The sequence below is a fragment of the Eulemur rufifrons genome, chromosome 29, assembly GCF_041146395.1.
Source record: "Eulemur rufifrons isolate Redbay chromosome 29, OSU_ERuf_1, whole genome shotgun sequence".
In the NCBI taxonomy this organism is placed as follows: domain Eukaryota; kingdom Metazoa; phylum Chordata; class Mammalia; order Primates; family Lemuridae; genus Eulemur; species Eulemur rufifrons.
This window is the reverse complement of record NC_091011.1, coordinates 89,802,971-89,815,314: the sequence shown is the minus strand read 5'-3', so window position 1 is coordinate 89,815,314 and position 12,344 is coordinate 89,802,971. Positions and strand designations below refer to the sequence as shown.

The following is a 12,344-nucleotide window of genomic DNA, read 5'->3' as shown; positions in this document are numbered from 1 at the left end:
CTACTTTGGTGGAGTTCAGACTATTCTACTTTATTATGTTTATGGCATCACAATTGAGATAGACCATGGACCTCAAAGTGAGGCTGCTTGAGTTTGAACCCTGGATTGACCATTTAATAGCAATAAAACTTTGACCAAAACATTTGACTTCTCTAAGCTTCCTCCTCCACATCTCTAAAATGGTGAAAATTGTGGCACAACACTTGCAGTGCTGTTTGTGAGGACTGAATGTGTTGATGCATATAAACCCCTCCTGGTGCCTGACACATGGTAAGCACTCTATAAATTTCAGTTGTGTTATCATTGCCCAAGAATTCTGTATTATCTTTGTATCCAAATTGTGGTCAACTGACTGGGGGAAGTGTTGCATAGCAACAGAAGGGCACTTTGTTAAGGAGATAGCCTTAGAAGCAAAGCCCCTTCTGACTCTGAAACCAGATTTCCTGGGTTGGACTCCTGATTCTACCCATGTACTTGCTGTGAGATTGTGGTCAACTCCCCTATACTTTTGTGTGTCTTAATTTTCCTATAGGTAATGTGGGGATTATAATAGGTGTCTTGTATGGTTGTTATGAGAATTACTAGATTAATATGGGCAAAGTATTATACTTTATCTTTTGGTAGCTCTGGTCTTGTATATCCACATTAACTTTTTATTATTCCTAGGCACAACTTGTTTCCATGAGAAAGAGGAAAGTAAAAGAATGGTAAGTTACATTTATTTAAAGCTTACTATATGTCAGGGATATTCTAAGTATTAATATATAATTGTGAAAGAGCCTGTGTCCATTAAACAATAAGCGTGTAGGGACCAAGATAGTCCTGTGGATAAAAGTTCACAGTGGAGGCAGCCAAGTACCTAAGACTTTTGTCTGGGAATCAGGACACCTGTAGCTCTGTCCTGTGATTTTATTCTACGTTACTTTCCTATTATGGAGAACAGTTCCCACCAGGTGTGTTTGTTACTTCCATTCCCATAACCTTCTGGAAAAGTGAACAAATGTTGCCGTTTAATACTGAGCTATCTTCTATCTGTCACAGAATTGAATTCTAAATTTAGATTTGTGAGTATCCAGTGAAATCACTTCTCTGGCACTGGTGGCCATGAGTGTTAATGACAAATCCGGAGGTATAAATAGCTGTGGATGAAAAACTTTCATCCCGTTCCCCAGTGAGCAACCATGAAGACCTTCATCTTCCTCGCTTTCCTGGGAGTTGCTGGTGAGTCTTTGAATAAGTGAATCATTAGCCATCTATTATCTATTTAAGTTTTCACTTTGTACTCTGGAAGACAACAATGAATGTCAAATCTGGTCTCTGTACTGGAGAAGCTTAAAATGTTGAAGCAATAGTGTATAGCACTTATGTTTGTTAATAATTGAATATCTCTTCTTGGAGGCAAATCACAATGAGCAGGAATGATCAGGGTAGAAGACATAAAGAAGCAGAACTTGCTCTCAACTTCCAGGTAGAATTTAAGAAAAAGGAGAGAAAAGGAAAGGGCAGTGCACATTATAGAATAGTTTATCTCAAACTTTCTAAGAATTTGGAGTTAATGACTGGAATTAATCTTGTGCTCGCTGAAGAGGCTGTTGGTGCCAGAGCCTGAGTCTCTTCTGTACTAAAGGGTGAGTGATTTAAAGCCAAGGAATCTTAACAGAAAAGATATTTCATTTCTCATGGATAAAAGCTATGGGGAGTGGTTTTTTTAATGACATCTTTGCCAATGAAATCTCTATGCTGTAAAGTACAATAACATATCATTCAATCATGAAAAATATTAAATAGAGAAGTGACTATTTCTACTTTTACACTATTAAATTTTATACTACTAAAACTTAATACTAAATTTTCCCAAATTGGGCAGTTATAAATTCAATACAACTGTCTACACACCTGGAAAATTGTTTCCTGAAATTATTTTAAAATTTTTGAACAATAGGGCTCCTGTAACAAAATTTTGGAGCTTCAAGAAATCTTAATACATCAGTGGGACAGACTTCACAATGCTGAATAAATTGATAAATGTAGGAAAGATAATTGGGATAAAAGGAAACATTAGAGAGGTAAATCTTATGTTCTAAATGTTTACAAATATTTTAAACTAGAACCAAGGAGAGAAATTGGGAGTGCAAAAGGACAATACTATCCATTTCCTTGCAGGCCAGAACATTCTCAGGTGGCTTCTAAAAGCTTCCTTTCTGTCACCTCCTGGGGATCTATCCCATACCAATGTCCCACCAACCACCAACCACCAACCAAACATCAGCATGATTTCTGCAAACCTTCACACCTAATTGCATGACTGCTGAGCAGGGTTCTGTGTAACAATTATTCTTTATATCCTTTATATATGGTCTTCAGTGTTCTTTATATCCTCAAGTAATGGCATTTATTGTGTAAAGAGCCTCTGATCCTTGTGAGTGTGTGTGTGTGTGTGTGTGTGTGTGTGCCTGAATGGTACATTAAAAAAGAATGTATTTGTCAAATTTAAAGCATAAGTTAAAAATTACATGCTGATAATGGCATATGTGGAGTACATGTTAAAAGTATGGAATAATAAATTTTCCCGAAAAGTATCTGAAACCACCATTTCCTAATTATGTGAGACAAAAGAACATTATCTGCTTTTCTCTGGTTAATCTGCAAAAATTTCATGGTGGCGTAGAAACTCCAAGATGGATCTGATTAACAGACAGTTTCCAACTTATTCCTATCAGTCGCTTCCACCACTGATGATGATGATGACGACAAAATCGTCGGGGGGTACACCTGTCAGGCGAATTCAGTCCCCTACCAGGCATCCCTGAACTCAGGCTACCACTTCTGCGGGGGCTCCCTCATCAGCGACCAGTGGGTGGTGTCTGCGGCTCACTGCTACAAGTCGTAAGTGACCAGTACTCACCTTCATATACTCTAAGACCTACTTATCCTCTAGCCCCGCCAAAGCACAATCAGGGTAATGTATGGAGTTATGCTTGTGGGGTGGGGCATTCAGATATTAAGAGACACTTTATTCTCTCAAGCATTGTATGATGTACCAAGGGACTTTTGCATGGAGAGGTACCCTTTAGAGTTCCCCGATGTCTTCCCAAATGGTGGCACTAAAGGCATCGAAGGGAAATAGTGAGTGATGGATGAAGTATCTGGAGGATAGCTTAAGACATGAATTAGAACACAGTTCTAATCATTATATCTCAACCAGAAAAATGGCATATAGAGGTAATAAATTACGTAAAATGTCCTATGCAGCATAAAAACTAAGCATGATTCATTCTACTCTCTTAATATTCTGCCAAATCTCTGAGTCCTGCCTCACCTCCCTATGAGAAATTTTTATCACAACCAGTAGAAAATGACAGGTGCTGCTCAATCTCCACCAATTCCCTTTTTATCTGGAGCTGTTTCATTGGGGTCATTGAGTTCCCATTCCTATTCCTTACTATTCTAACAAGATGGCAGGCTGGGTCTGTACTTGCAGGAACACTTAACTAAGGAATACTCTAACCTGTGCCACCTGTGACAGTGCACAATGCTATCTTACGTGCTCAATTACCTGTGAGAGTGAATGCTTGAAGAGGATGGTGTCTGTGTTTATGCTCGTGAATGAGGAGGTCAGGAGAAAGGGAAGAAGCTCAAGTTGGATACTTAGAGAACTTTTATCCTTTAACCCAGCCGAATCCAGGTGCGTCTGGGAGAACACAACATTGAAGTCACTGAGGGCAATGAGCAATTCATTAATGCTGCCAAGATCATCACTCACCCCAAATACAATAAATCCACCATGGATAATGACATTATGCTAATTAAGCTGAGCTCAAAAGCCAAGATCAACTCTCGAGTGTCCACGGTCTCTCTGCCAAAATCTTGTGCATCTGTTGGTACTCAGTGTCTCATCTCTGGCTGGGGCAACACCCTGAGCAGTGGCGGTAAGTGTCACCTGGAACTGAAGTACCAAGTCTGAGGATATTAGAGGTGAAAGGCATGTTGAGGGTCAGTTGATCCAAATTCTCACTCAAGGTATGGTTCCCAGAGGATAGTTTTTGGATGTATGGAGTCTCAGAATATACAAATTGAAAAGAGGAAGATTCCCTTGCTGGGACCATGCATAGGACACAAGGAAAATGAACTGTTATAAAGATGTCAGAGTATTTAATTAAAGTGTGATTAGTGATGTGCAGAGAACTAGAAACTAAGGAGTAAACAGAACAGAGGCTAAGAAATTTGGTACTGCCGGAAGCATATAGCCACTTGACAAATAGTCTCTAGGTGTAAGATTTGTGGTCATGGTGCTAGTGTCAGAGAAAGAACAACTCATTGACTAGAACTATTTGGAAAACCTTATAGAAAAAAGTTGTCCTCTAAAACCAGAAATCACTGGCAAATTGAGAGAAAGAGTGCGAGCATTGGGAAAGAAGAAAGAGATGTCAAGAATGAATTTCCAGGAACCCTGTTGGTAATCTTCCATTTGCATTCTTGCACTCAACAGTCAACTACCCTGATCTCCTGCAGTGTCTGAAGGCTCCGATCCTCTCTGACAGCACCTGCCGCAACTCCTACCCAGGCCAGATTACTAGCAATATGGTCTGCGTGGGCTTCACGGAGGGTGGAAAGGACTCTTGCCAGGTTAGTGTCTTTGTGCTCCTCCCCCTCCATCCAGCTCAGTTTCATTCTTTTCTGCCATAGTTCCTCTTTCCAGACACACAGAGGATGTAAAACTGTCCCTGGGATTGATTGTGAAGGGTGAGGGGTAGCTTTGGGACAAATTATAAATTTTATTTTTGTGATATTCATGCCCAGTGTTAAGAGTAAAAAGATACTCTGAAGATGGTGTGCAAACAGGACATCCAGGTACCCTCTATGGAGGCAAATTGTGGCAGGAAACCTTAGACAAAGGAACAGAGCTAGCTGGGCAGCATTAAAACTCTCCAGTCCTCACCTCTCCTTGGCCCAATTCGCCTAGTAGGAAAAAGAAGAGGCTGGAAGAAGAGAGGAGAAAGATTGGGGATAGTGTAAATAAATTGAGAGCTTAATTTCCAGAGGAAGAGAAAGTGCTTCATAGAAGATAATCAGCCTAGGAAAATGGCCCCAGCACAGTGGAGGAGCATCTTGTACCCCATTCTCCCATTGGGGCATAAATAAGAGCTCTGACGGTCTCTTCTCCTTTGCTCAGGGTGACTCTGGTGGCCCTGTGGTCTGCAATGGACAACTCCAGGGCGTCGTTTCCTGGGGCGATGGCTGTGCTCTGAAAGGCAAACCTGGGGTCTACACCAAGGTCTGCAACTACGTGAGTTGGATTCAGCAGACCATCGCTGCCAACTAGACATCTTATCTCTTCATGTCTCATCTCCTGTTATACAGCTTCGCCTTCCTTCTATGCCTGAAAACAGTACCTAATAAAAACATTCGTCCTGCGCTACATCTGTCCAAGAATGGTCCTTGCTTCCTATTGGAGAACTTTCTCTAGAAAATAGCTGCTAAATAAGAAGGTGGACATAGAGTTGTACTATTATATTGAGAAAATTTGAAAGGTTACTTAGTCATTCATTCAATCTAATCAATATAAATATACTAATCACCTACTACATTCCAAACTCTGTGTGAGATATTGAGGATATAAAAGGGAACAAGGTTAGAGGTGGCTGTTACCACCACATTTTTTATAAACAAAATAATTATTATGCACTATATTAATAGCTCATATAAATTTTGTTGTAAGATTTGACTACTATACAAATTTGATCATGCATTTTTATGGTAGAACATGTATTCATAAGTTATTACAAATAAAGACACTAAAATGCAGAAAGTCAAAATCAATTGTCCAAAATCATTCAAATAGTACCTACTAAAGCCAAGAGAAAACTCGAGGTGTCCTTATTCCCAGTGCATTGCTCCTGCTATAACAGCATGCTCTCCCTGCCTTTTTCTTCAATCCATGTTAAACTCTGTGAGACTAGATAAGGGAAACCTTTAGATGCAGAAATATTTAAAAATCATTAGGTTTCCTATATTTCCCAGGGTTTCACCTACCTGTATGTTTCAGTTCTCCAAGAGCTTTCTTGTTTTCCAAGGCAAGGAAAAAGCCTTGTGATCATAAAATGGCTCTCAGAGCTATGTTCTCCCTTGTCTGTATCTAGGGAGCGAGATAAAGAAAGCTGTTCCCAGAAGAATTGAAGGCTCTGTCACAAAAGCTCACAGCAGACATATAAGAGTGTCTTCTTAACTTAATGTGTTCACTTCCACAGTCATGAACCATTAATCATATAGGATTATGCTTATTAGTTTATAACTAAGTTATGTGGCATGCCATCAGAGTGAAGGATGGACTTTTTATTCTGCAATAAACATGACCTACTTTGTACCTGTTTGGTTAGCTGAATTAATAAGGTTAGTTATCAAGAGAAGGAGGAATAGATGCTAAAAAGGTAAGCACAATCTCCACTAAAGTAATCAATATGTTTATTTGATGCATTGCCTATATAACCCCGAAAAATCAGAAACAACTCAAATAAACATGAATAGAGGATTGACTAAATAAATATGGTATACACCTCCGTAGAGACAATACAACTATTCTATTCATCTACCCAATCACTTATTCAGCAAATACTTATTGAGAGCCTATTGTATTCCTGGCTCTGTTTTATGCACCAAAGCAGTGAAGAAAACAGCCAATATCCTTCCGCCATGGTTTATACAATCTGTTTGATAAACAGACAGTAAGTCAATAAAGATTCTATAATAATGCCAATAAATGCATATGACACAAGAAAAACCAGGTGAATAAACGATGGATAATTGGGAAGCATAGATCTGTTTGTAAAATATAATCAAAGAAAAACATCAAAGGACCTATGAAGACATACCATAGTTTAAAATAAAAAGGCACTTGGAAGGGTCAGCAGAGATATTTCTCACAGAAATATATTCACTGTAAATAAATTCCCAATTCATGATTCAGTAGACTTCATATCTCTGTAGCAAAAATAAGGAAATATAAAGCGATCACAAGCTGATATTAGAGATAGCTGCATAGAGACAAGACTTTTTGGCTTGTTATATCTAATCATAGTGACAGATAAATGTATTTATCTTTTGCTTATGGAAACTGAGAAGATAACTCCCAACTGTCAACTCCATGGTTATGACCTTTTATACTGTGTAAAAGAAAGCAATATCTGCATTAGAAGCTCAGCTACTTCTGTGAAAAAATATGTATATATATTCATATAGGATCTATAAGCCGGTTAGGAGTGACTTTACTTCGGATTGGTACATTCCATAATTCAGTTATTAGTTCTCTTGTTAACAAGCAATGAACTTCAACATGTGTTCAGGGTCAATTTATCTAAGAAAATTTGCTTTAATAAGACAAATGCAATCCTCTTTCCCCCTAAAAATCTTATTTAATTAATTATTTTATTGCAAATCATTCTCATAATTTATCTTTTATGGCAAGCATCTTTAGTTTTGAAATCAAATTTTAAAAGGACTTTGAAAAATAAAAGTATTTACTATCTTAGTATTATTTTAGTCTTACTTTTCAAAGTCAATTAAGAATGTCAATTTGTTAAGGGAAAACAAACACAAAATTCTTTATTCTTGGAGATATTCATTTGTTCTGAATAGCTCAGTCTAATCACTTTCTATTTCTATAAGCTAAAGGATTTCCAGACATCTTGAGAGAATCATAGTTTTCAATGATCCCTTTGTTTCTCCATTTTTTTAAATAAGTTCCCAACTCCTACAGAATAAATCAACTCATTTTATCCTCACGAACTGCTCTCATCTTCTCACCATGAGACACAAATTCTTTCATCAAAACTAATCTGATAGCTATATATGTCCTCTAACATTATCTCAAAGGTCCACTGTGATTTTATACACACAATTCACATATGAAACCTTAGTTAGTTGACAGAGCTTATTATTAAAGGCATGTCCCTATGGGTAATCCGTGTTGCCCTTTCAACTGGCCGCCTCCATTTCTGTGGTCAGGGTTCTTAGCTTTTACCAGCTCTGTTTCTGACTTTTTTTTTTTAGATTTATTTATTTATTTATTTATTTTTTTTATTTCATCTTGTTATGGGGCTTTTATCAGACTGGGCGGGACCCACGGCAGAGACCAGTCTAAGACCACAGGTGTCCTCCCAGGCCAGCTTCTCTCTAACTCAAAGGTCTGATAGCAGTAAGAAGACTCTGTTTTCCAAACAGGAAATAAAGCCATATGATCTGATGAGCTTATGAAAGGTTTGTTTTGTCTTCCTTTGTAAGAGGAAATTTCATGATATACATAATTTTGCGGTGCGGTAATTTCTCTCATAACATCCATGCACTATATGTATATTTTTTAAAAAGGATTATAAAAATGAAGGAAAGATCGTGTTGTCCTGGGAGCCACAGGACTTCTGTCGTGGTGTGTCAGAGGCTCCCCTCGTCATCCCGCTGCATTGTCTGTCACACGTGAAAGGAAAACCTTGTGCGGGTTTCTGAGAAACTCCTCCCGAGCCCCTAAACTTCCTCTCCACACAACTGCCTCTTCCACAGGAGCTTTTCCTGCGTCTTCGTTCACAGGAAGAGCTCCCACGGAGAGAAAGACACCTGCTCCGACCTTACGCCTGCCGGCTGCACGATCGTAGAAGTTTCTTTTGGGGCTTCCCCACTTCGACTTCACATTTTCCATTTTGGATGATCAACTCTTTAACTCAAAAATTGCAGTTTTTAAATCAAAAACTCTCTCCCTAATCCCCTGAAATCCTTTCATTTCTTGTTCGTGTCTAACTAATGGGGTTATTTAGCCCTCAAAAGGGACAGTGCCACTTAGTGCCATTTGTAGGAACAACAAAATTGTCTTCAGTGTAGCTTAACTTGGTCTCCCTGTTTTTACACTCGTTTTATGTGTGTTACTAAAAAAACACTCTCCCTCATTTCATTTGGAAAAAGACATAATATTTTTAAAGGTTTCTTTTTGTTGTTGTTGTTAGCTGTGGAATTTAACCCCCTTCCTTCAACCTAAACTGTTTACATTTTTGTTCAGTCAATACCTTCATAAGCCACTTGTGATGGGAGAGTTACACCCTCCCCAGGGACAGCTAACTGCTTTTGTTTCACTGAGTGAGATGGGCAAACTGAGAAGAACAGATCTTATTGGTGCGGACAATAATCCTTAAAGGGGTGGGGGGAGAGAGCGAGAGACAGAGAGAGAGAGAGAGAGAGATTACAGAAGTAGAGCAAGTGAAGAAGGTAGGATAAGCCTAAGGAAGAATTTTGAAAAAGAACTAAGATAGGCCGGGCGGTGGCTCACGCCTGTAATCCCAGCACTCTGGGAGGCTGAGGCAGGAGGATTGTTTGAGCTCAGGAGTTGGAGACCAGCCTGAGCAAGAGTGAGACCCCGTCTCTACCAAAAATAGGAAAAAATCATCCGGGCATGTTGGCACATGCCTGTAATCTCAGCTACTTGGGAGGCCAAGGCAGGAGCATCACTTGAGCTCAGGAGTTTGAGGTTTCTGTGAGCAAGGCTGACGCCAGGGCACTCTAGCCCTGGCAACAGGGCAAGATTCTGTCTCAAAAAAAAAAAATTTTTTTTTAAAAGATAGATCTTTATAAAATTCTGCTGTACAGCATACGACACAAATTCTCTTTTTCAGTTTCCTGTGGAATGTCCAGAACAACTTTTACTTTTGCTATTGTGTTTTAGTGTTGAATCTGCTTTGGAGAATGAATCAACATGATGGTTATATGAGCTTCAACACTGGCCCGGGGTGCACCCCAGTGGTGGCTTAGTGGTGAATTAAGACATGAAGCAGATGCAGCTGGTTTTGAGTGCTGGGACAAAGCAGACTAAAGAGACTAACAGAAATAAGTCCCATTTCTACCAGGTAAATCTTTGGAAAGACTTCCGGAAATGTCGTGGGTTGAGGGTTTCAAGCTTTGTGATTGTGAGCAAGATTTTTAACCTTAAAGAGTTTCAGCTTTCTCATTAGGAGAAAGAGAATAATAATGATATCTAACTTATAGATCTGTTATGAAGGATAAACTGGGTTACACATAGAGGATGTATAACATAGTGCTTAATATGTGATAAAATCTCAATAAATGCTGACTTTATTATTATAATTATTAATATTTTTAAAATTTTGGATACTAAAGAAATGTTAGCCCCAGAAGTTTAGAGGACTAGGGAACATCCAGATGACATGTTTTAAGTTAATAATTAAATTTTAGAAGAACTAAGTTTGCAGATATTTTTTACAGATAGAGGAATGTTATTTTTTTGGACTTCTATAACTGATCAGCTCTTTAATTACTCTGACAGCGGCCAGTTCAGTTCTGTATGTTTTGCATTTGTTCAATCTGCTCTTTATAAAATGTGGGATTGAACTGCTACTTAGTAACTATTTCTTGGCCAAGGTCAGGAAGTTAAAATGTAAGGTTAACTTATCAAAAAGGAATGTGGTAGATTTGGAAAGAGTAACGGATGCAAAAGACAAAAACCAAACTAGTAAGAAGTTAGTTTTAATTCAGACCATTCCAATAGGAGAGCATCTCAGATCTGAAGATTGTAGTATCTTGGCAGGGTGGTTTTTCCTTAGACTATTATAGGGAGGAATAGACAAGTTATACGTGGGGAGATTTACAGTTGGGGTTGTTTTGAAATCAGGGGGAGTCTCAGTCAGTTGACTATTTAGGACATGTTTATTTCTGAGTATAGCTAGTTTCAAGGAGACAAACCATTCTAATTCTAATCATCCATGCAACAAAGAATGGGGAGTTGGAGGGTCCACATCTGGCCTTGTTGACAGGAGCAGGCAAAAGAGGAAAGGTCTGTGTTCAACCTGTCACCAGTAAACAGGGGAACCATCCAAAGTCTGCTGGGAGTCATGAGAAAGAGTGGACAGAGTCCTCAATCATACAGGAAGGGTGGTTCTCGGTGGTAATTAATATCCCAGAACACAAAGGGGAGGTGGGATTTCTTAACCATGGCTGTTTTCTGGAAGTACAGAGCTCAGGTGAAGTTCAACCTTGTCACAGGGAATCTAGAGACTCAGTTCTGAGGGCTGACTTTGCCACTAACTTCCAAGAGGATCACAACTTCCTCATCATTAAAATGAATAAGATAAAAAAAGCAGGATTTATTAAATGCATTTCATACCCCAATGTTCTGTGAGTATCTGGGAATAGCAGAGGGACTCTTTGGAAGAAGGCAGATGGTAGGGGAGGGCAGGGAGTGAGGTTTAAGTCACAGGGGGAGGCGGAGACAACAAAGAAAGCCTATGTCACAGAGAGGGGAGGGAAATGCCAGCAGGTACATAATGGCTCCTGGGGAGATTTGTAGGATCAGAGAGGAGGCACCAGGACCTTGGCTTGGTCTGTTTCTTTCCCTCTTTCACTCACATCAGAGACAGACCCCACTGATGTCTTACGTAACTGACATAATTGAGTCTTGATAAGGACTAGTTTGTAGACTGCTCTAAGATCCTTGTGTCTCTCCTCACTCCACAATTAGTGTTTCTCCCGCAGCTGCTATTGCCAAGGACTCTTGAACTAAAGATTGGGACAGTTCTTGACCAACTTGTCTGCGGCTGGCGCGGTCACAGCCTGCCATGAAGGGCTATCTCATCTTCGCTCTCGTGAGCGTAGCCGGTGAGAGTCTGGGGCCTTGTCTCTGTCTAGGGTGGGAACCAAGGCAGTGTATGAGGATTTGGAAAGAGAAGTAGCCAGCCACAGCTAAGGACATGGGAAGTGAAGGGCTTTTAGAAAATTAACTGTGGAAGGAAACAAAAGCAGCCCTCTCGATGCGCATCTTATCCTGCCCACGTGATCTCTGAGCCCCTCCGAGGTCTGTGAACCTGCCAGGGCACACTCACGACCAATGCCCTGCCCTTTCCCGCGACCCTCTCATCAAGCTCCCGAGCACGTGATTTCCTAGGTCGCCACTTTTCCTGCACAGCCACCTCCCCTTCCCCGTGCAGGTGAACGTTAGAGCACGTGGGCCGGGAGAGGAGGGTGGGCTGGTCAGGGCTCTCTGCAAGGTCCAAGCTTTTCCATGCCCTGTACCACCAAAGTCAGGCAGTATTTAATTTTTTATCCCCATTCTTGGCAAAAGTTCATTTTAAAAAAGAATGTTTTTAAAATAGTCATTTATCTTTTTCATTTTTGTAACATATATTTAATAGCTCTGTCATTCGGAGTTTCTGATCCGCGTGAGATGAGCCCATGTATTAGTTTCATAGAACTTTACTGTAATTCCATCTCAGCAAAGATACGTGTCAGTTCTCTTACTGCGTATAGCTTAGGTTACATGCATGATTTCCTCTAGTTTTAAAAAACATTAAAAATAA

The 12,344-nt window shown here is 39.7% G+C and overlaps 1 protein-coding gene across 1 annotated transcript; it reads left to right on the top strand.

The window, feature by feature from the left end:
• Positions 1-1,181: 1,181 nt before the first annotated feature.
• On the top strand, positions 1,182-5,323 carry LOC138377127 (trypsin-like). The gene is made up of 5 exons (XM_069461851.1): positions 1,182-1,221; positions 2,721-2,886; positions 3,676-3,929; positions 4,490-4,626; positions 5,174-5,323. The coding sequence occupies exons 1-5, from the start codon at positions 1,182-1,184 to the stop codon at positions 5,321-5,323; spliced, it is 747 nt and encodes a 248-aa protein (XP_069317952.1).
• The last annotated feature ends 7,021 nt before the right edge of the window (positions 5,324-12,344 follow it).

Coding starts and splice junctions, on each gene's coding strand:
- LOC138377127 (XM_069461851.1), top strand. CDS start 1,182: ATGAAGACCTTCATCTTCCTCGCTTTCCTGGGAGTTGCTG. Junction 1,222..2,720: donor CGCTTTCCTGGGAGTTGCTG/GTGAGTCTTTGA, acceptor TATTCCTATCAG/TCGCTTCCACCACTGATGAT. Junction 2,887..3,675: donor GCGGCTCACTGCTACAAGTC/GTAAGTGACCAG, acceptor CCTTTAACCCAG/CCGAATCCAGGTGCGTCTGG.